General features: G+C 33.1%; 2 protein-coding genes across 2 annotated transcripts; both read left to right on the forward strand.

Annotated features, from left to right (window-relative positions):
- Window positions 1–477: 477 nt before the first annotated feature.
- On the forward strand, window positions 478–22,202 carry LOC111417665 (Tub domain-containing protein ktub). The gene is made up of 5 exons (XM_071199865.1): window positions 478–593; window positions 659–773; window positions 835–918; window positions 977–1,390; window positions 21,391–22,202. The coding sequence occupies exons 1-5, from the start codon at window positions 561–563 to the stop codon at window positions 21,912–21,914; spliced, it is 1,170 nt and encodes a 389-aa protein (XP_071055966.1). The 5' UTR covers window positions 478–560; the 3' UTR covers window positions 21,915–22,202.
- Window positions 9,509–11,709, forward strand: LOC139431767 (uncharacterized). The gene has a single exon (XM_071199923.1). The coding sequence runs from the start codon at window positions 9,904–9,906 to the stop codon at window positions 11,707–11,709; it is 1,806 nt and encodes a 601-aa protein (XP_071056024.1). The 5' UTR covers window positions 9,509–9,903.
- Window positions 22,203–24,235: the final 2,033 nt, after the last annotated feature.

A 24,235-nucleotide genomic window follows, 5' to 3' on the forward strand; every position in this document is an offset into this window, starting at 1 on the left:
ATAATTAATAGTAAAAAGTAAATATAAGGGTGAATATATTTAAATTAAAAATTGTAATTCATTTGTATCAAATATTACTTCGAAATGAAGTTAGATACGAAATGAAGATCTAGGGAAAGGTATAGTACTTAAAATTAAAGAAAAAACGTTATTTAATATTAATTTAGGTTTATTAAGTTATTTAAAAAACTGATAATACATTAAAAAAGATAAAATATGTTATCTTGACATTTTTTTCTAATTAAAAATTGTATATTAAATATTTTAACGTTAATATTTAGGCATTTATAATCTCCACTTTAATAATAATTCTAATTTACATACTTCTTTATGTAATTATTGTAAAGAATTTAACAACAAACAATTCTCAAGGTCGAAATTTAAATTTTGTGGTTAGATGGTCACGTGATCGCAACCGCTGTTACTCGGCTGTCAATTGTAAACAAAACTCCAGTAAATTCCAATGTTTTGTCATAATTCAACCAGAAAACTGATATTGATTGTCTGTAATTGTAGGATTAGTTATATTATTAATCAATAAGACACGTTTGTTACCGGAAATGGATGCGAGGACACAAAAATTAGAGCAGCAGGTAAGAATACAATTTTTTCACACCAATTTTCGATTTTTCAACATCGATTTTGAATCGTGTTTCAGCGACAAATAATGGAAATGAAGATGAAACAGAAAAGACAAACTGCCGGAATGATTCAGGCTTCAGATGGAAGTGCTTCAGCAAAAAATAGGCAGGGGAATCGAAAAGAAATGCATGGTAAACTTTTTTTTTAAGAAATCTAAAAGGAATTTATGATTTATTTCGTGATATTTTATAGCTTATGATGGTCCTTTACAATATACAATGAAAGACAATAACCCGGATCAAGTTATATCAGTTTTACCTAGCCTTGATTTAGATGGTAATAATAATTCATGCTTTAATCAATTTTTCGAATGTTTATTTTTAATTTTATTCAGAATCCCCAATTGAAAATCTTGAAGATAATGAAATAATGGACATTGAAGATGAAGAATCAACACCTGTAACTACACCAAGTAACGGAAACATGCCTGTTATTCCCATTGATGAGAATCCAACGTTCATACGACAAAATAGTGTAGTCCAAGAATTGGAAGGTGATATTGAAGGAAATGTTGAAAAATTTATTTTACAACCAGCAACACAAAAAGTTTTGTATAAATGTCGTATAACACGAGATAGAAAAGGAATGGATAGAGGGCTGTATCCAACATATTTTTTGCATTTAGAGCGGGATTATGGAAAGAAAATTTTTTTACTTGCCGGTAGAAAACGGAAAAAGAGTGCTACCAGTAATTATTTAATTTCTACGGATCCTACAGATTTATCAAGAACGGCAGAATCATTTGTTGGTAAGATTACTGATTTTTGTTTTGAGTTTACGATAGTTTTGAAGTTAACATAATAATTTTTAACTTTTATTATTTTAAAATATATTGTAATCTATGACTTGACAAATTCAAAAGCCCATTAGTAACCACTTACATTTACACAAGCTATATATATATTTATTGCTTAACTATGATTAAAAATACCTTAATTACAAATAGAGGTGTGAATTGTAGAGGTGAAATACCCTCTATTTCAACTCTATTTCTAACTCTATTTTATTGTGTAGTATAGGTTGGTAGGAATTGTTAATAGGATAACTGCCATGGCAGTTACCAATGTCTGCCTCCAACTTAACCTGTGATGCTACAAATAGATACTTGTGTCTACTTTACATCAACTTACAAATGATTCTGTGTCCCATCTCTGTATTAGAGTTATTACGAACATACTTATAGCGAAAGCGAATACGAAAATATTCAAAATTGTAATTACGAAAGCGAATGCGAATTTTTTGAAAAATTTTAAACACAAACGTGCAACAGGAAAAACATTTACCAAAATTTAAAAACAAAAAAGATGAATTTTACTTAGGGCCGGTTGTAATATATCGATAAATCTGTCTGATAACTATCTGGCCGATAAACTTATCGAGAGGATAAAAACATTCGCTGTTGTACAAACTGTTTTTATCGGAAGGATTGCTATCGATTAAATAAACCTTGGTTGGTAGTACTTTTTTTTTAGTAATTTAGTAATTTATTTCTTTATTAGCTCCACAACACGACCTATCCAACGAAAACTGTCGTAAGTCAAAAAATGGTGATTTTGAGTTAATATGCGGTACCAGTATGTTTCTTCAAGCTCTATTTGGTAAAAAATTATAGTAACTTGGTAACAAAAGCGCAGCCAAGTAACTACATATTTTATTAATATAGTAACTCCTAACGGTTGTGAAGTTAGCCATAGATTTAAAAATCGAATAATGACCGATTTTTGCAACTCGAAACGCAAATTAAAATTCATATTTGAGTTTAGCACTCTTAGAATAACCCGTATACAAAAATTTACGGGGGGGTATTTTCATTTAAGGGAGTAAAAAAATCCCAAAGTTGTGAACATTGCGTGCGCGCGTATACTGTTCGACCAAAATCGAAAAATGACTAATTTCTGCAACTCGAAACGCAAATTAAAATTCATATTTGTGTTTAGCGGTCTTAGAACAACCCGTATACAAAAATTTACGGGGCGGTGTTTTCATTTAAGGGAGTAAAAAAATCCCAAAGTTGTGTACATCGCTTGCGCGCGTATACTGTTCGACCAAAATCGAAAAATGACTAATTTCTGCAACTCGAAACGCAAATTAAAATTAATATTTGAGTTTAGCGGTCTTAGAATAACCCGTATACAAAAATTTACGGGGGGGTGTTTTCATTTAAGGGAGTAAAAAAATCCCAAAGTTGTGAACATTGCGTGCGCGCGTATTCTGTTCGACCAAAATCTAAAAATGACTAACAAGGGAAGTGTCACAACTGTGTCTCACCGATTTCGATGCAATTTGGTACAGTCATAGAATGGGCCAAAATAAGGTTCGTACATTTTTTTATACGTGCGGTAAAAGCCCCTGGGGCGAGTTATAGGGGTTGAAAGTTTGGAGAAAAAGTACGTTTTCACTTATATTTTAAAAATGAAAAGTGCTATCAAAATTTGGTAAATTGTAACTGATATTCATTTTAAAAGAGCTTTCTTTTGATGTATCACACATATACCAGAGGGTTAAGAAGGGCGAACTACCCCTATTTTTTTGGAATTATTTAAAAACCACCCTATCGATTTTGGCGGCATTAAGTATACTTCCAGCACGTTCAAAAATATTAGTTAAGGGTTTTTTCCCATTCGCTCTAGATCATCCCCAGCGAAGTTACGGGGGTTAACATGTAACCACTTTTCGTAAGAATGATGTGATAAAATTGTCAGGTATTTTGAAAATACTTTAACAAAACCGTAAATTAGTCGCACAATAAAATGTTTAATGTAAAATAAGGCATAATACACCATTTAGGGGTGGTTGGGGTTAACCACCCCCTTAAAAATTAATTCTATCCCGGGCATTACTTGTTGATTACGGCGAAATTTGGTACTGTGTTTGTTTTATATAGTTTATTAGTTTATTTTTATTCTACATAATGTTGCCAAAAATACACCTACCAAAAAAATTTTGGCACAATATTTGTTTTTTTAGTGCCGCTTGCTAAAGGTCATTTCTCAAAATAGTTTTTTCTAGTATAAAAGAACGTGTGCCCAGTGGGTAGATTTTAGTTTCAGAGCAACTGACAGAAGCAATGGTTACAATAAACCCAATAAACGTTTTAAATTTGCTAATGACAGTTTTTACTGTTATGAATATTCCCCAGACTCCTGTAAATGAAGCAGAAGTTAGTTTAAAAGAAAATATACAGCGTATTTTAATGGAAAGTATGGAAGACTACAATATGCAAATTGAAGACGAAACTGTATTAATTTTCGATTCATCCAATGGCATCAATGACGGTCAGCAAATTATTGAAGACCAGGATACAACTGACAGGTTTGTAGAAGATACTGATGCTCATTGTCCATTGAAGGATGACATCGACTACGAGTACAAATTAGAGGCGGTAAATTACTGGACAAGTGGGAAGAAAGGTTATTTGAAACTAGAAACCGTAAAAAACAAATACCGAAAAGTAACGTCAAAGACCCAATTGCACAGATGGTCTAAATATATTGAAGAAAGAGGGACATACAAAGAAAAATTAGCAGAAATTACCGAATTTGTAATTAATCAAGCGAGAGCCGCCGTAGATAATAAATTGCCACTACATGATATTGATATACGCAGATGGGCTATACAAGCTAGAAATGAAAAGAATTTATCTCCTCAACTGTTCAAAGCATCTCATAGCTGGGTGCAACGTTTTAAGAAAGCAAATCGGTTAGTAAGCCGAAAAATAACAAAATTTCTATCCCAAAAACAAATTGGAAATGTTGATCGAGTAAAAACTTTAGCAAAAGATTTCGTTAAAGAGGCAAAGCTACAAATCCAAATATATGGACCTGAAAACACCTACAATTCGGATCAGAGCGGTTTTAACTTGGAATTCCATTCGGGAAGAACATTAAGCGATTTAGGAGTTAAAACCGTAGAAAGTGTGGTCCAGTCGGTGTCATCTACAACGCACAGTTACACAATTCAACCCGTAATATCTGCTGATGGGAAACTTCTTTCTCCACTTTTTATTGTTTTAAAAGAACCCTCTGGCAGCTTTGGACCGAGGGTAGCAAATACAATGTTTAAAGCAGACAATATATACGTTTTGGCATCAAAATCTGGAAAGTTAACTTCAGAACACATGAAAAATTGGCTCCAAAATGTATATTTTCCAAATACTGGTTCTAAATCATTATTATTATTAGATTCTTGGAGTGGCCATTGTCCTGAAGTTATTAGTGAAATAACTCCATCAGGTACTAATTTTAAACATTTATCTATACCTGCAGGGACAACAGGTCAAATACAGCCCCTAGATGTATTTGGTTTCAGAATATGGAAAAATTTTATTAGAAGATTCTCTGATCAGATTATTCTTTACCAGTATGATGTCAATTTACATCAGAGGGATAACATATTAAAATTGCAATCGTTGACGCATAACCAGTTGGCTTCCCCTCGGTTTATAAATGTTTTTAAATACGCATGGTTTGCAAGTGGCTATATAGAGGAGAGACCAGACCATTTTGAAAATCCCGTGGAAGTTTGCTTTTCGAGTGAGAAGCCAACGTGTGATATCTGTGGGGATATAGCGGTCATAACATGTGCATGGTGTAAAAAATCCTTATGTTTAAAACATTTTTTCCACGACTTTCATTTTTGCCAACACTACGTAGAATAAAAATAAATTTAATATTGAAAATTAATATAATACATAAAAAACGTCAATTAGTAATGTAGAATAAACTTCTTTGGTATATTGAACTATTTTTTTTGTCAGTTGCTTTTTAACTCATAAATAAATAAAATATCTTATTTATCTAGTAGTTTTATATTTATTATTTAAAGAAAATGAGGGTAGTTTACCTCGTGGAACATCGATAGATAGATTTTTAAAAAACAATACCACAGTTACGATGGCAGTTTTCATCTTCGAGGTATAAACAAAAAACTACCCCTAATTTGTAACCCTTATAACCATTTTCAAAAATTTTTACTTCAAATATAAAACAAACACAGTACCAAATTTCGCCGTAATCGACAAATAACGCCCGGGATAGAATTAATTTTTAAGGGGGTGGATAACCCCAAAAACCCCTATATGGTGTATTATGCCTTATTTTACACTAAACATTTTATTGTGCGACTAATTTACGGTTTTGTTTAAAGTATTTTCAAAATACCTGACAATTTTATCACATCATTCTTACGAAAAGTGCTTACATGTTAACCCCCGTAACTTCGCTGGGGTTGATCTAGGGCGAATGGGAAAAAACCCTTAACTAATATTTTTGAACGCACTAGAAGTATACTTAATGCCGCCAAAATCGATAGGGTGGTTTTTAAATAATTCCAAAAAAATAGGGGTAGTTCGCCCTTTTTAACCCTCTGCTATATGTGTGACACATCAAAAGAAAGCTCTTTTAAAATGAATATCAGTTACAATTTACCAAATTTTGATAGCACTTTTCGTTTTCAAAATATAAGTGAAAACGTACTTTTTCTCCAAACTTTCAACCCCTATAACTCGCCCCAGGGGCTTTTACCGCACGTATAAAAAAATGTGCGAACCTTATTTTGGCCCATTCTATGACTGTACCAAATTGCATCGAAATCGGTGAGACACAGTTGTGACACTTCCCTTGTAAGTTCTGCAACTCGAAACGCAAATTAAAATTCATATTTGTGTTTAGCGGTCTTAGAACAACCCGTATACAAAAATTTACGGGGGGGTGTTTTCATTTAAGGGAGTAAAAAAATCCCAAAGTTGTGTACATCGCTTGCGCTCGTATACTGTTCGACCAAAATGGAAAAATGACTAATTTCTGCAACTCGAAACGCAAATTAAAATTAATATTTGAGTTTAGCGGTCTTAGAATAACCCGTATACAAAAATTTACGGGGGGGTGTTTTCATTTAAGGGAGTAAAAAAATCCCAAAGTTGTGAACATTGCGTGCGCGCGTATTCTGTTCGACCAAAATCGAAAAATGACTAAGTTCTGCAACTCGAAACGCAAATTAAAATTCATATTTGAGTTTAGCGATCTTAGAACAACCCCTATACAAAAATTTATGGGGGGGTAATTGTAATTAACGTTTTTAAAACATATGCTTCGTTTTTGATTTTTTCTATTAATTCATCCTTAGAGTTGTGTAAACATAGGGTGTATGTTAGGTGTATGTTCTTTCATGTGGCCCCACACATAAAAATCAAGGGGCGTCAAATCAAGACTCCTTGCAGGCTATGGAATTAGATCTCCTCTCCCAATCCAACCATTAGGAAACATTTCATTTAATGAATTTTCAACATTTTGGGAATAGTGTGCAAGGCATTCATCTGGAAAGCCACATTACATCTGTTTTCTAAAGGTACATGGTCAAGCAGGCCTATTAAATTGTTATGTAAAAATTCATTGTATGCTGCGCTAGTTAAACCATCCGGCAAAAAATAAGGACCAATTAAATTATTTCCAATGAGCCCCCCCACAAGTTTACGCAACATTTTCTTTGATTGTTCATTTCCCTTGTTAGATGCGGATTTTGAATACGGTGAAAATTATTTAAGAATACAGTTCATTAATGGATGTCCGAGAATTGTTAAGAAAAACTAGTAACTTCCCAACGGAAAGAGTACAACATATACTATCAAAACAAATTTTTTACTTCGGTCGATGCATCAGACTTTGATATTATTGCTCTCAGTGAAACTTGGGTCAAGAAGAGCGTCCTAGACTACGAGATCTTTCCAGACAGGTATGACGTTTTTAGATGTGATCGATCTTTCCATAAGGGTGGAGAGATGTTACTGGCTGTTAATTCCGGAGTTGCTACTTCGAATATCATGATTGCCTCCTGTCCTATTGAATCAATTGACTTGAAAGCTGTACGGATTGACTTTAAAAAGACGAAATCGGCCTTTAACATTGTTGTCTGCTATTTCCCACCTGTTACACCTTCGATTACATTGAATCAATGTTGGATATGTCTTTGGATACCATAGTCATGGGTGATTTTAATATTGAAGTAATAATGACTTTCTGCAATTAAATAATGTAATGAATATCATTGATAGAACTCTTGATTTGATATTTGCTTCCTCAAACTTGAGTTTCAAATTAAACAGTGAGACTTTACATTGGTACGAGAAGATAATTACCAATCGGCATTACTACTTACTATTTCGGTAACGGTGCCTACACATTTGATAGCTCGAGATGTTATCTTATCTGCCTGACATGTACGAGGTACTGCTTAACATCGACTGGACTCATCTATTTACGTTATCATCGGTTGAACAATACTGTAATGTTTTTTATGAAGCATTATACAACGACCTGGACGCTCACGTACTTAAATCTGAGGGCAAGCATGCAAGCTCGAAATATCCTGTATGGCATTCAATTAACCTAATAAGAATGCTTAGATTAAAAAAACACCACCATAAATTGTATAGAAAAACTCATTGCAGATATCATCGCACAAGTTTATGTTAAATCTCTGAGGGACATAAGAAAAGAACCAAAAAACGTTTGGCGTTTTGCTAATATAAGCAGAAACAATATAAGATCTCCAGGCTCTCTTAAGTGTGTCCGATTTGCCAACAGTAGTTAACTTATTTGTCGATCATTTTGAGGCTATGTACTGTCCTGCATCATTTGGTAACCTACTGGTAACGATCACGCTGTTTATGATACTAATTCTGTCACCTTTGGTATCTCCGAAGTCAGTTACGACGAAATGGTTGAATCTTTCAAAAAATTCAAGACAAAGGCTACAATTGGCCCAGATGAGATTCCTACATTTTTAGTCAACGATTGCGCCCCTACACTCTCACATCTGTTCTTACATATTTTCAATCTAATAATCAAAAACTCTGAATTTCCAAGCGCGCACGCGATGTTCAGAACTTTGTGATTTTTTTACTCCCTTAAATGAAAACACCCCCCCGGAAATATTTGTATACGGGTTACTCTAAGACCGCTAAACTCAAATATGAACTTTAATTTGCGTTTCGAGTTGCAGAAATGAGTGATTTTTCGATTTTGGTCGAACAGTATATGCGCGCAAGCGATGTTCACAACTTTGGGATTCTTTTACTCCCTTAAATGAAAACACCCCCCCGTAAATTTTTGTATACGGGTTATTCTAAGACCGCTAAACTCAAATATTAATTTTAATTTGCGTTTCGAGTTGCAGAAATTGGTGATTTTTCGATTTTGGTCGAAACGTATACGCGCGCACGCGATGTTCACAACTTTGGGATTTTTTTACTCCCTTAAATGAAAACACCCCCCCGTAAATTTTTGTAAACGGGTTATTCTAAGACCGCTAAACTTAAATATGAATTTTAATTTGCGTTTCGAGTTGCAGAAATTAGTCATTTTTCGATTTTGGTCGAACAGTATACGCGCGCAAGCGATGTACACAACTTTGGGACTTTTTTACTCCCTTAAATGAAAACACCCCCCCGTAAATTTTTGTATACGGGTTATTCTAAGACCGCTAAACTCAAATATTAATTTTAATTTGCGTTTCGAGTTGCAGAAATTGGTGATTTTTCGATTTTGGTCGAACAGTATTCGCGCGCACGCGAAGTTCACAACTTTGGGATTTTTTTACTCCCTTAAATGAAAACACCCCCCCGTAAATTTTTGTATACGGGTTATTCTAAGAGTGCTAATCTCAAATATGAATTTTAATTTGCGTTTCGAGTTGCAGAAATCGGTCATTTTTCGATTTTAAAATCTATGGCTAGAATCTATGGCTAACTTCACAACCGTTAACTCCTATGGTCCAGGTCCAGCCCAGCGAAAACTATATTAAGTTGAGTTACTATGGTTTTCGCCGAACAAAATTTATTTATTTGTTTTACATCATTTTAAAACGCAAAACTGATCTGAATTAAAGTTAAAACAGTTACTCATAATGACTAATGAGTCATAATAAATAGCCACATAGGTTTATATGACATATAAAATGTCAGAGGAGTTAAGTGACCGGTTTGTACCTGTGGAATCAACAAGTAAATTTTCAGGTGTGTATTATTTCTTTTTGCTTTTACTTTTACGTTAAAGTGTCTTGGTTAGGTCCATTGTCTGAGATAGGTTTCGACATCTCTGTTCATGTTACGGAGAAACTATCAGGTAATTCGGACCTTGACAGTAATTATGTCCCTAAAGACCCATCAGACTCGAAGTCGAATCTGTAAGGGAGGAGAAACAACGTTGTAGAAAGCGTAAAGCAAGTTATAAAGAAAAAATAGCCAGAAAGCGTGCGAAAAACAGAATGCAATGGATCGATGTACAAGCTAAAAGAGAGCGGAACTTGGGGCTAAAGCACAAAAATCGTAAAGGTAACGTTATTCCAGCAAAGGAAATGAAGAATCCATGTAAAGAGGGCTGCAGGAATAAATGTCGCGAAAAAATAAGTGAACAAAGAAGAAAAGAAGTGTTTGAAGAATTTTGGAAAATAGGTGACCATACGAGACAGTGGGATTATATAGCCAGGTGTGTTAAAGCCATAGACAAAAAACAGATTAAAAAAAAGGGGGAATCAAGGCGAAATTTTTCTCGAAAATACAATATTATTCTTAAAAATAATGAAATTCTAGTTTGCAAAACTATGTTCCTTAATACTTTTGGAATATCAGAACAATGGGTTATAACAGCTTTAGATAAAATTTTAAAAACAGGATTTGTAGAAGAAGATAAACGAGGAAAACATAATACAAGAGTGAATAAAATTAACAATGAGATAATCAACAGTATTAAACAACATATTGAACTTTTTCCCGTAATTCCTTCTCATTACACCAGAAAAACTTCTACAAAAATGTACTTGGAGGAAGGGCTTAACATATCAATAATGCATAGACTGTACTTGGAATATATGCAACGGAATAATTTTACGCAGACTACTACTCTTAGACAATACAGAGATATCTTTAATACACAATATAATATCGGATTTTTTAAACCTAAAAAGGATCAATGCAACATTTGTGCAGTCTATGCAGCAGCGACTCCAGAAGATAAATCAAAAATGCAAGAAAAATATGAGAAACACAAAGTTGATAAGGAAGCCGCTAGATCCTTAAAAGATTTGGATAAAGAAGCAGCAAAAAATGATAAATCCGTATGTGCTTCTTGTTTTCACTTACAAAAAGTTTTAGCGACACCTCAATCTGCAGTGAGCCAATTTTATTACAAAAGTAAACTAGCTACGTACAATTTTACGATTTATGACGTGGGAAATAATGAAGGATACTGCTACGTTTGGAATGAAATAATTGCGAAGAGGGGACCCAACGAAATAAGTAGTGCGATTCTACATTTCTTAAAAACGCAAAAAGATAAAGGAGTGACGAAAGTTATTCTGTATTCCGATAACTGCGGAGGTCAAAACCGAAATCGTTTTATTTTTTCAATGTTTTGTTATGCCTCTATGTCTCTCAATCTGGAAATAATCCATCGTTTTCTTGAACTAAGACATACGCAGAATGAAGGAGATAGCATGCACTCTGTTATTGAGCACGCAAAAAAACATCAACCTGCTATTTATACTCCAGACCAGTGGGTTATGTTAATTCGTATGGCAAAAGTTAGTGGACGGCCGTATATTGTAAAGGAAATGTCCCAGAATGATTTTTTTAGTTTTAAAGAAAAAGTAAAGTTGGAGAATTGGAAAAAAGACAGAAGGAAAAAAATTAAAAATAAATCAAATAAAAGAGCTTCATTTTTACCTAACGAAATAAAATTTAAGTATGGATATAATGAAGAATTTAAGAGTATACAGTTAAAAGTATGTAAGCGTAGGAATATTAAAACTAGCAATATGGACTATCAAAAAAATCTTCCTTTATTGTATTCATCTTCACTTGCTATTGATTGTAAAAAGTTGAAAGGGCTACTAGAATTATGTAAAACGAACGCCCTACCAAAAATGTATCATAATTATTATTATTCCTTATTGCCTAAAGAAGAAAAGGAAAAGAAAAAAAAAGGAAAGAGTTTTACAAGAGAAATTATGGAAAGTGTTAGTGATAATAACAACGAATATGAAGATTATTTAAGTATAATTGAAAGTAATTAATAAGTTATAATGTTAATAATTGCATAATAAACTTAAGTACCGTCTTTTTCCGAAAATAAGACATCCTCCGAAAGTAAGCCCTAGTTAAAATAATGTGACAAAAAGAATTCGTTAAAAAATGCTGTTGATTTATTAAGTATAAGTAATAATATGTTTAGCTTTCCTTTCGTGAATTCTTTTCTCTTTCTTTAAGAAACCAATTGTACAATTTTTCTTCTAAAACACACGATATATTGTATGTGCTTTAAAGTACAAAATAAGGGATTTCCCCGAGCGGTATACAGGGTATACAGCGGTATAAGTAAAAATCCTGACAGAGAGGCACAATGCACTTGTACGCACCATCGAAGGTCCACGCTGTTCACACTACGAAACAGAGGGTATACGGCGTTCAACGTAAATAATTTCAGTCTTGTAAGTCTGATTATTTCCTCATACGTAATTTTATTTAAAAATAAAGTGAAAAATTTTTAACCCCAGTTAAAATGAGTACAAAACGAAAGAGCTATTCCGTCGAGTACAAAACGGGAATCGTGGAAGACTCCAGGGGTGTAAATCTTGTAGCATTCTGTAAAGAGAAGATGCTGGATCTCCGTATGGTTCGTAAATGGCGTGCAGACTACGATTACCTGTGTCAACTGGTGGACCAAGGAAATGAGAAAAAGCGCAGAGTTGGATCAGGTCGGCAGTCGTTATTTTCTAAGTTGGAAGATTGCATCTGGGAATGGATTGCAGGCAGGACAGCAATGGCTTTGGTTGTGCGCAGGGCTGATATTCAAAAATTTTCCCTTGAAACAGCAATTGAATTTGATATATCCACAGAAGAATTTAAAGCATCGTCACACTGGTTGGACAACTTCCTTAAACGATATGAACTGTCTCTAAGGAGATCAACAACATTGTTTAAGCTGGAAGACAATGAAGTTGTTAAGCGTGCACTTGCGTTTAAGCTTTTTGTTGATGGCATCGATTTTCCGAAATACCAACTCTCCAACATGATTGCTATGGATGAGACCGCGATATTCCTAGGCCAAGGAGCTCAAACGACAATTCACCACAAGGCTTCTTCGTCAATTTACGTTCCTTCTACCGGTTACGATAGTGCACGTGTTACCTGTATTTTGGCTATTCGTCTAGATGGCAAGAAAGTATCGCCATTTTTAATCACTAAAGGTAAAAAAGACCAGATTCAACGTGTTGCAGGAATTTATGTCATTGAAAGTGAAAAAGCCTGGTGCACCCAAGCAGTTATAAGAAAGTGGGTTGATTTTATGCTGCCACCACTGTTGAGGGGTCAGAATAGAGGTTTACTAGTTTGGGATTCAGCCGGTACACACCGCGCTAAAGACATGAAAAACTTTCTTGCTGAGAGGAAGATTGATCAAATAATGATTCCGGCAGGAATGACTGGTTACCTCCAGACACTTGACATTGCAATAAACAAGCCATTCAAGGATCATTTGTGGATGGAAATCAATAAATATATTGAAAACAGAATGGTGAGAAATCATCGAGGTAATTTTGTAAAACCAGGCTTACAAGAAGTTGTGAATTGAGTAACAAATGCAGGCCACAAAATAACTGATAATGATGTTTCCAATGCACTACGAACAGGCTACTTAGACAAGAAGTATTCATTTAACGATAGCTATATCGCAAGACATGAGAGATTCGGACCAATGATTCAACAGGAAATGGATTTGGAAGAAAATCAGAATATAATTCAGAATTTTATTTATGACGATGTTCCAGAAGAAGATGACATGACTGTAATTGATAAATTTAAATTTCTGTATTCTGTGTAAAATAAATATTAAATAAAAATATATAAATATACTTTTATTTTTGCCCTCCCCCGAAAATAAGCCCTAGCGCGTATTTTGGACCAAAAAAGAAAGTAAGACAGTGTCTTATTTTCGGAAAAAGACGGTAGTAGAAGAATCGAAAACGAAAACGTAAGAAGAAGAATATAAAGGAAGGAATATACAGAGGTAGATGCAAAAAAAAATTTATCTACTGTTCGTACAGACATGTTTTAAAATTCGCCTTGAAACCCAGTATATTCTCCTGCTCTTTCGAATCCGCAATTTTGTTATAAACATTCGGCATACAATACGAAAAAGATCGTTTAAATAATTGTAAACGATGTCGGGGTATCTTTAGAGTATGCCTATGCCTAACGTTAATGTTATGAACATCGCTGCGGAAACTTATTTTCTGATACAAGTAAGGTGGGGATTTGTACAGAATCACTTTATGATAAAAACACGCTTTGTGGAGAGTCCCCAATTTAGGATATGTGAAATACGTTCACGTCTCTTTATTCCATATATAAAACGCAAGCACGAATTTTCAGCGGGAGGAGTTGCAATTTTAATATAGCACATCATCAAAAATTAACAGCATGGAAACAGTGGCAATCAATATATATTTAGATATATTTGAGATATCAGAGAAATATGTTGTAATAACAATGATGGAAAAATCCTTATTGAAGATCTAAACAGTAAAAATATTTTCTGGGGGTGCAGAGTCGCCTTCTAACGAATTAAAAATGTAATGAATAGATAAAAAAAAACTGTTAAGTTGATTTCTTAAGGGATCATATACTAAACCAGCAATGCTAAACAGCTGTTCACTAGGTACAGTTCCTGGAGGAGCCGACAAAAATTGACGAACTATAGGAATGAGGTCTTTGTATTTTAATCTATTGTTGTACCACCATAAACAGAGATTTTTTGAAAACTATAGTTTTTTCTGCTTATTATAGTCGACTAAAAGAGACTTCATCTTTGTAGCATTGGGACGTGTGTCATTCATAATCATTTCCTCTTCATCGTCTTTCTCAATACTTGAGCCCAATAAATTTTTCAAAACATTCTTCATATGGGATTGATCTGATTGTGAAGTGGCAGTTGATTAATCGTCATTTTTAATTTTTTTGAGAGGCGCTTCATTCTCATTACTAAATTCTGATTAACGTAAGTCATAGGAATTGGTTAAAATAGTAATAATTTCGGTTTCGTTTTGTTCCTGAACTTTTTCATAAAAAAATTGAGAATAAGTTATTATTTGCTATATGCGCAACTTTTAAGTTTACTTCTGAAATTAACTTTCTGACGATTTCCTTGATTTGAGTAACTTCGTGTCTTTGTTCTTCCTCTTGTAGTGATGATTTAATTACGTGTATTAGAGGGATGACGGATGAAATGTTGGAATTGGGATTCTTTAGTTAGTTCTTCTGGTTTTTAATACGTTCACACGTCATTTTTCCTTAAATTCCCAGTTTTCAGAAGATACCAATACTGATATTCTATTGTTAGTACTTAAATAAAGAGTAATAGAATCTTTTATTTTCAAGAAACGTGCCATAATATAGTGCGTACTGTTCCACCTGACAAAAATAGATTACTCACTTACACGGCTTTTATATCCTAAGTAATATCCAATAAAAATCGTTTAATGATTTAAAAAACCCACAAATAATTACATAGGTACTAATACATACCTTGTTGGACAGTCTTCAATAAATGATAGTAAAGATTGGCCAAGTCTTTCGGTTTGAATTTTATGTAGTTCGTCTTTCGCCAGTGTGGAATGATTAAAATGGGTTGCAATTTTTTTACGGCATCTTCATTTTCGAATAAACCTGATTTGATGCATAATTGAAGTTGGTGAATTTTCAAATTCGTTAAGCAATTGTTTCACTTAAGCACCATTTTACCATATAATTCATCATTCAAAATCTGTAAAAAATCTTAATTTATGTTTGGGTGACGTTACCTGCAGTAAAAAGATATCTTCCACAAAATTTAAGGGCATATTTTGACTAACAATCATCTATGCAACCAGACTCATTCAGACTAATTCCAAAATTGTCTTAACTGAAGCGTTTTCGATAGAGTTATATGTTTTTTAACGTATCCGTTGTTGTACTAATGTATTCTTAAAATTTTCGTATTAAATAAATTCATCGGTATGCTTCATTTTTAAATGATTAATTAATCCAGTTGTAGTGCGTCCTTTCCTTAAGTAAACGTTTTCACTTATTTTACATTTTGCTTTTTCATCAGCTTCATTAAAATAGTTCCATATACCACTCGACCTTGGCCTCATCTTTATCACAATTTGATCAAATTGTCGTACAATTAATTTTCAAACGTGTAGAATAGAAGCAATAGAGAACACTCAAAATAGTAAAACAACATCCGTAAACTAGCGGTAAGCACGAACTGTATAGTCCTGGTATCTCTCTAATCTCTACTACTAAACACGATCGTTCAGACGGTGGCGTCGCTCATTCAACTTGAAAATATAAATAAAATTTGAATTAAATAATAAATATTGATAGAATCCTTGTATATCTCACCAAATCTTTCGCATTACGAATGCGAAAGCTTGATAAATGCGAATGCAAACATTCGTTACAACCCTAGTCTGTATATATGGTTTTTCTTATTTAGGACAGTTTTGTCAATATTTAAACAAAGTTGATAAAGGAAATGTTTCTAAAATACTTTAGTTTATGATATAGCTATAACAGTTTATGAATAAAATTGATTGTTAAAGCATTGCAAATAGTAAGGGGGAGAACGTACACAATCATTGCAATAACTAGGTACTTATGGAATTTTAATTCATACTACAAATCTACGACCTACTCGAGCCATTCATGTTTTTTATGTTTTCATGTTTTCTATTAATGATTTCTTTTGGGTTTCCCTTACAATTTTTGCGCAGCGTTCCAATTATATGAATTTTTCTCGTGCTAGATATTAGCAACGTCCATGCTTGTGTAGAAGTTGTCAGTTTATAATGATTCCAGAGACTGAAAGGATGTTCTAAAACAGGCCAGGGCCCACTCAGGACTGTATTTCTGGCAACATCATTGGAATATAATAGATTGAACAACCAGTAATCCTCTTATATGAAACCATATTGAACTTCTTTTATACAGGTGTTTCTAAATTTATGCGAAACATTACAAGGGGTGATTTTCCAGCAAAAATCCCTTCAAAACCCCTTCTCTTCCAAGTTACAGCCCTCTAAAGTTAGGGGAAAAATCGTTTTTATTTAATAAATCCACTATGGAAGAATTGAGAAGAATGAAATGTGGCGGACAACTGTTGCTAATAAAATAACAGCTTTTGACAATTTTTGTAACCCTAAAATGTTATTACAATTGGGTGAAAAAATACATTTCTTCATTTAAAAACTTGATTTAAATAGAGAGATTCAATCTGCAACTCTTTTGTTTCTTAACATTTTCTCCTAAAATTGTTAATTTTATTACAAAAAATTTCTCAAATTTCTAGAGATGTGTGGCCTGAAAATATTCTGCACAACTAAATACTTCTAAGATTTTATTCAAAGAATGGCATTTACTATTTAGTTGAAAAACTATGTTAATTAAGAAATACATATCACATAAATTAATTGAACAATAATAATGGTAGTACTAATAACAATAATAACTTATAATAAGTCATAATAAATGTTGAAAATGCCGGTCTTCAGCAGCAACGTACGATTCTACCCTTCGCCTCATTGAATTTGGTATTCTTTCAAATAGTCCTGGTAGTTCCACTCCACATGATGCGATGATACGATTCCGTAAATCATTGATATTTTCAACACATATTATTATGTGTTGTCGTATTATTATATATTACAACACCAACTTAAGCGACTGTTTATTACCTTGAAAACGTGAAAATATTGAGATTTAATCCACAATTTATAGCACTCATTTTTCATCACATTTCTCATTTGACAGTCAATATTTTCTAAAGTCACTGGAAGTAAATAAAGTAAATAATAGTAAACAATAAGTAAATAATTGTGGTGATTCATTATGAACCGTGCTATAAAAATCAAATAGAAATGTAATTAGGGGTGTTAATTTTTGAACATTAAGAACTGCACTATAAATACAGTTAAAGGAATATCACTATATGAACTCAGTATATGTATATTCAATATACCTTGACTACAACAATAGGGCAGTACAACATCATGAACAATACAACAATCTTAACAAAATTAAAGATGCGAAAACTTATTAATTAAATATCCGGATAGTGGTAATGGAACTATTCTAATTAAAAAAAATATATATTCCTATACTATGTACTTACTAGTCATTATATCGTAAAAAATTACCTAAACTGGAAACTGGAAAAGTTGACCACTGCGGCGATATTATTTGATGTTTGTAAAAACGCCCTTACTACATACTTTGACTTGTAATTCATTTACAACGTTTTGACGTCACTGCGGTACAAAGAAATCTTGCATTGCGCAGAGCTGCTCCCAAAAGTAACTGAACAGGTATCTTCCAATACCACTTCTTTTAGTCGTAAAACTGTTTAGAATAATTTTAGGTAAATATGACGGTACATAGCGGTACACGGCACTACATTTTATTTTTTTTACGCCAAAACTATAGTAGAAACCACGAGAGCTGGCAGTGACAGATCGCTTAGAAATGGTATGAATCAAGATATGGACGTACGACTTAGATTGTTTCACCTCATACATTTAAATGTAGGTTATGTTAGTAATGGAGGTTATACGTCAAACATTGTCAAAAATATTTAATGATTTTCCTTTCATAGAAAACATTTCCGGCTTGTGAAAACACTGACAGATTCATGACAACACTCACAAGACGTTTCGATTTGAGGTTATAATTGTAGAGTTACATCCCTTAGAAGAACAGACGTACTTTTTCGACATGGCCATTTGAATTGTACAGGAGACATATTAAACTAATGCTATCTCTTTCTAACACACATTACTCTCTAGCGGTTTGTGAACTACGTATGGCATTTGTAAGAGCGGAAAATGATGATTTACTGCCAGCTCTCGTGGCGTCTACTATATTATCTTTACGGAAAAAGAAATTTTTTTTCTTATAAAAAATTCAAAATGGCTGTGAATTTAATCTCCTTAGAGTGCGTTAGAGAAGGTTAAGGTATGCGGTATGCATGAAAATAAGGTGTTAACACCAGTAGTAAATACAAACAAAAGTACAAATTCTACGGTTTACTTTTAGCCAAAATAAAATGTAAATTTTTGGATCAACTTTGATCACTCATAGCTCGAACACAAAAGAGTTGCGACCCTATGTTTACAAAAAAAAACTTGTGTTATTTTGGCAAGTACCAAGCCCTAGTAAAGTTTCTCGATTAAAATCTGAACCAACCCTGTATATGATGTATCATTTAGAGCTGCCATATCGATCATTTCCATAAAAATTCTAAAATGCGGACACTTTTTTGTTGATTAAACATAACTGTACTCTCTGGTCTTTTGATCCCCAATATCAACAGCACCCGTTGTTTGATTATAATGGATATTTATTTCTAGTTTATTTTGCATATTACCTACTTTATCGATACTGTGAAACTGAGTCGACAGTAAAAGAATAGCCTTCGTAATTTTTGGCACATAGGATACTAATATAAGTTGACCTGTAAAACCAAATAAACTAGAATATTCTGGGCGTGATACATGTGACAAAATTTCATTGAGAACTTAATGTTTATTCACACGCAATGTTCCTGTAATTGTAAGTTTTTGCTTGGAAAGCTCTTGAGCCATAGGAAGAGATGTAGAAATATTATATGTAGTCACTACTCGCCAAGAACCAAAATATCCATTTCCAAAGCAACTCCTTGACCTTTACTACTCGGCTTACCAAGGTGGAACCAAAGTTAAGGGCCGGTTGTACAATATACCGATAAATCTACCTGATATCTATCCGGCCGATAAACTTATCAGGAGGATAAGGATATTCGCTGTTGTACAAACTGTTTTTATCGGTAGGATTGCTATCGGCGAAATAAGAGTCGGTTGGTAGTTTTTCCCCATATCTAGTGATTTATGCCGTAGAATGGTAACGCTAACGTCTTTCTTTGAAGTTTGAATTATGTTTTTGAATAATTATTTTAAAAAAATTTTCACGACAGACAACTGTCATCGTACATATATTAACTTTAATGTTATAGGTTAACCTATGCAGTAACCATATAAAGTTTTTATATAAAAACTTTGGTAACCATAAATATCTGGCGGATAAGTGTCTTATCGGCACCGCTGAGTACGCGATAAGTTATCCTGCCGATAATCTCACCGACAAAAATATCCGTGCATTGTAATACAGCACAAACTAACTTATCTGCCAGATAGCGCTGTCGGGAAGTTTATCGGTATATTGTACAACCGGCCCTAAGGGACCGAAGTTGTAGGCATCTTTTCAGTCCTCCCAGATTTTTAGTATAAGCTGATGTACGACCACTATGAGCTCCTTCAAACACGGCTCACTTATTTGGGTTTGTACCGTTTGAATTTTTTCTACTGTTGTTTCTATAGATTGGCGTAGTTTATTAATGAGCTTCTTAAAATACTGCTCGCATCTATCTAGCACCTAATCCGTATTTTCCAATATCACCTACCGCGCTCCTACACATGACTTTCCTAGGGTGATATATGTTCCTAGTTTTCTTTATAGTAAGTTTTTATTCGTTATAGTTTTATTATAATATATATTATTTATATTACTACTATACTATAGATGTTTCTTGTCGTGAAATTACGCTTTTACTGTCTTTGACTTCTGGTCGGTCGTTGTATTATTCAATAGTTTCCCTGCATTCCTCGTCATACCAGTCATTCTTCTTTACCCCTTCTAGAGTTTCAACTACTTCTTCGGCAGTCTTTTGCAGCATCGTGTTAATGGTTATCCAGCAAAAATCTACTTTTCGTCCTCCTCAACTTCCAGGTTTCGCAGTTATTCCCTCACTCTAGTCTTATAGTTAATTTGGGCTTCCATATCTTCCCGCAATTTTTGTGTGTTGTACTTCTTAATTTTGTCAGCTGCTTTCTTTTTAGTTTCATTAATTCTTTCTCAATTTGATTTTGACAAGGTAGTGGTCAGAGTTCGAAGTAGCTCTTCTGTAACTTCTTACGTCTGTGATACTAGAATTTGATCTGGTTTTAGTTTGATTAATGTTTCTTCCAGCTGGAGCAACCCACGTTCCTTTGTGGATGCTTTTGTGGGGGAATGAGTTCTGCACGTAGATTGTTACTTGCAACAAACTGTACTAAGTTATCTCCATTTTTATTCATTTCCTGGTGCAGGCTATGTCAGCCAAATATGGGGAATATATTGAGATCTCCGATTATCACTTTGATATCATTAGCCTCGACTTTATCCAATTTCTTTGTTAGCAGTTCTATGAACTTTTTGTATCTCGGTCTTCTTCTCAGTGGGTGCATGTATCGAGAAGATTTCGCAAGCGTAATATGATTCGAATATAGTATATCCTGTCACTGATAGGTTTTAAACTCGGCTCTCGTTGTGCTTTCCTTTTGACAACAAATCCACAACCATATGATTATCCATGTCCGTTTGCCGTGGTCGTTTCCTAGAAAACAACGATTTTGTAATGACATATTATGATTCTTACAGATGATTATACTCGCTATTTCTCAATTTGTAATATGCAGATAATGTTTGATACTGTACGTTATTGTGTTCATTCTTTTCATCTTTCAGGCAATTTAATTTGAACATATAATTTTTTTATAGTATTATCATTAAAGAAATTCAAAATTTGTTATATTTTTATATTTAAATTAACCCGCAATTAATTTTTATTCATTTTCTGTTTATAGGAAAACTTCGTTCAAATCTATTGGGAACACAATTTACAATATTCGACAATGGTCGGTCACCAAAGAAGGGTCACACCAACGATACAATTCCGCGTCAAGAACTGGCCGCCGTAATTTATGATACAAACGTCTTAGGTTTTAAAGGACCTCGAAAAATGACGGTTTTACTCCCAGGAATGACTGTGGACCATCAGCGAGTTACGATTCATCCGCAAGACGATAGCGAGGGATTGATCGAATGTTGGAAAGCGAAAAACGTGGATAATTTAATCGAGTTACATAATAAAACACCCGTTTGGAACGATGACACACAATCGTACGTGTTAAATTTCCATGGGCGAGTGACGCAGGCGTCCGTTAAAAATTTTCAAATTGTTCATGATAGTGATCCGGATTATATTGTTATGCAATTTGGAAGGGTTGCTGAGGATGTGTTTACAATGGATTATCGATATCCATTGTGTGCACTTCAAGCGTTCGCAATTGCGTTGAGTAGTTTTGATGGAAAATTAGCTTGTGAGTAGGTTATTTATTTATTTATTTGGATTTAATTCGAATAATGTGCCTATTATCGAGTATTGTAATTAGTTATTATGGAGGAGTATCACTTTAATTAATTTTTTGAGTTCTAGTCCGTGTACAATTTAGATCTAAATTTTTTTCTCTTCACTTTAAAGTACAAGATTTTTTTAGATTTAAGAAGAAGTACACATAAATGTATTATTTAAGTTTTTATAATTGATTTGTAAGTTATTTTGACAAAATTAGCTTAGTTATTTTTCCTAAGGAGAGTGCCTAAGGCCCCAAAAATCATATTATTTAACTATATTAATTGTTTTACTTGATTCTGGTATTAAGGATATTGATCCAAAGATATACAAAAAAAATGAAGATGCTCAGTTTTTCGAAACTTATCCGTCTGATTATCAAAAAGAAAATGCACCTTGTTTGCTGTGATCACAATTTACATTGATTTAAAATTTAAATCGATATATAGTTTTATAATAAAAACGTTAAATATTTTTCACTAAAATATGGGTGTATATCGATAAACGTGTTCAAAAAATATTGATAGATCAAAATATTTACGAAAAAAGAAGTTAATTAAGATTTAATAAATGTGTATATCTGCTCATCAATATAAACAAGATATAACAATCAGTATTCAAAATGTACTTGTATAATTGTGTATATTAGCCAAGAAGCTAAAAGAAAATAAAATACTATTTAATAAAACAGGAACGTTCTGAAATATATCTTCTCGAATATGTTATAAAATAATAATGTAACATAAAAAATGGAATTTATTGAAACACTAAGTGCATTTATTTTCGTTAGATATTACGAAGTTCATCTGCTACTTTTGTATTGTCTTAATTAAATAGAATAAAGATTTTCACTTCAAGGCAGCAGTTTTATTTCTTTTTGTAAATAACTCCAATAACATTTATTTTTTGTAGGAGAAGATAATTATTACTTTCTCATATACAGGATGGTCCCGTAACTTGTTTGTTAGAACTTTTCCAGGTTCCACTATTCGTAGAAATTTGAAATTTTGATAGCATGGGTTGTTCATTCGGAACTTTCGATCTAAAATATTTTCAAGATGGCCGCCACTTCCGGTCTATCGGAAGTAGACCATAACTTCGCTATTTTAAATGGAATGCTATAGTTGTTACTACACCGTTTAATTTTACGTAAAAAAAATAGGTTGACTTTGATAAAAGTTATTGGTACTTAGCGTTTTTCGTTTTCGAGTTATTTTGGTTTTAAGCTTTTTTGGTCAATTTCAACATGCTCTTTAAAACCCCATATCTCAGCCAACGTTCATTCAAAAAAGATCTACATTGGCACGATTACTCTTTAGATACTGTCAAATAGATTGTCATTTGTTGTATCGGAGTATCTTATACAGAGTGGTCAAAAGTTGAATCACTGTTTCTCCATATTCAATGGCGAGAAAGTCGAAAATTTTAAATGGAACGCCCATATTTTTGTAGCCTATCAGAATAGTATATTAAGTATCCAGAACGGTAAGTACAATTTACCGATTGACTCCAATAGTATCGGAAACCGGTAAATTACTTACCATTCGTGATGGTTAAACATTTTTCGCACGATCGAAATGAATATAAATAATAATTAATTTACTAAAATATGTTGACATTTGTAATGATTTATAAAGTAGGTAAAAAATTTGAATTAATTCTGTTGCCCTGGTTTTATTTACAAAAAAAAAACAAATTGTGTGATTTGTGAAATGGTATTGTAAACAGTGCTTACAATAATATTAAAACTTAATATAATATAAACTATATAAATTATAATACAGTGGTACAATAAAGTCTACATACACTCCAGAAAATCATAATATTTAAGCTCCTGAAATGTAATTCAATAAAATTTTTAAACGAAGGATATTAGAAGTGTATATTATTATAATATTTTACATAAGAATGTATAACTTATTATTTATAACGAAAAACACAAAACATAATCATATTTATAACTCATAAAAGTCTCATAAAAGAATATGTTCAGATATACATAGCTGTCCATAATTGTTTCAACAAATACATACTAAACTTCCTACACCAGCTCCCGACATACAACCCCATACCATTACATTTCCTCCGCCATGCTTTACTGTGGCTTTCAAGTTTTTCTTTTTCATTTCTCCATACCTTTGCTTTGCCATCATAGCCGAAAATATTGAACTTGCTTTCGTCCGAAAATACAACGGTACGCCAGAAAGTAGTATTCTTTGGTCATGTAATTAAGAAAAATCGACTCTTTTTTTCGCATTTATTTCGGATATAAACGGCTTTTTTCTGGGAACTCTACT

Source organism: Onthophagus taurus, chromosome 11, assembly GCF_036711975.1.
Source record: "Onthophagus taurus isolate NC chromosome 11, IU_Otau_3.0, whole genome shotgun sequence".
NCBI classification, from domain to species: Eukaryota; Metazoa; Arthropoda; class Insecta; order Coleoptera; family Scarabaeidae; genus Onthophagus; species Onthophagus taurus.

What these genes read in the sequence shown, in the direction of transcription:
- LOC111417665 (XM_071199865.1), top strand. Translation starts at nt 561, where the DNA reads ATGGATGCGAGGACACAAAAATTAGAGCAGCAG. An exon ending in GAATCGAAAAGAAATGCATG is followed by an intron (nt 774 to 834) that starts GTAAACTTTTTT and finishes GATATTTTATAG; the next exon opens with CTTATGATGGTCCTTTACAA. An exon ending in ACCTAGCCTTGATTTAGATG is followed by an intron (nt 919 to 976) that starts GTAATAATAATT and finishes AATTTTATTCAG; the next exon opens with AATCCCCAATTGAAAATCTT.
- LOC139431767 (XM_071199923.1), top strand. Translation starts at nt 9,904, where the DNA reads ATGCAATGGATCGATGTACAAGCTAAAAGAGAGCGGAACTTGGGGCTA.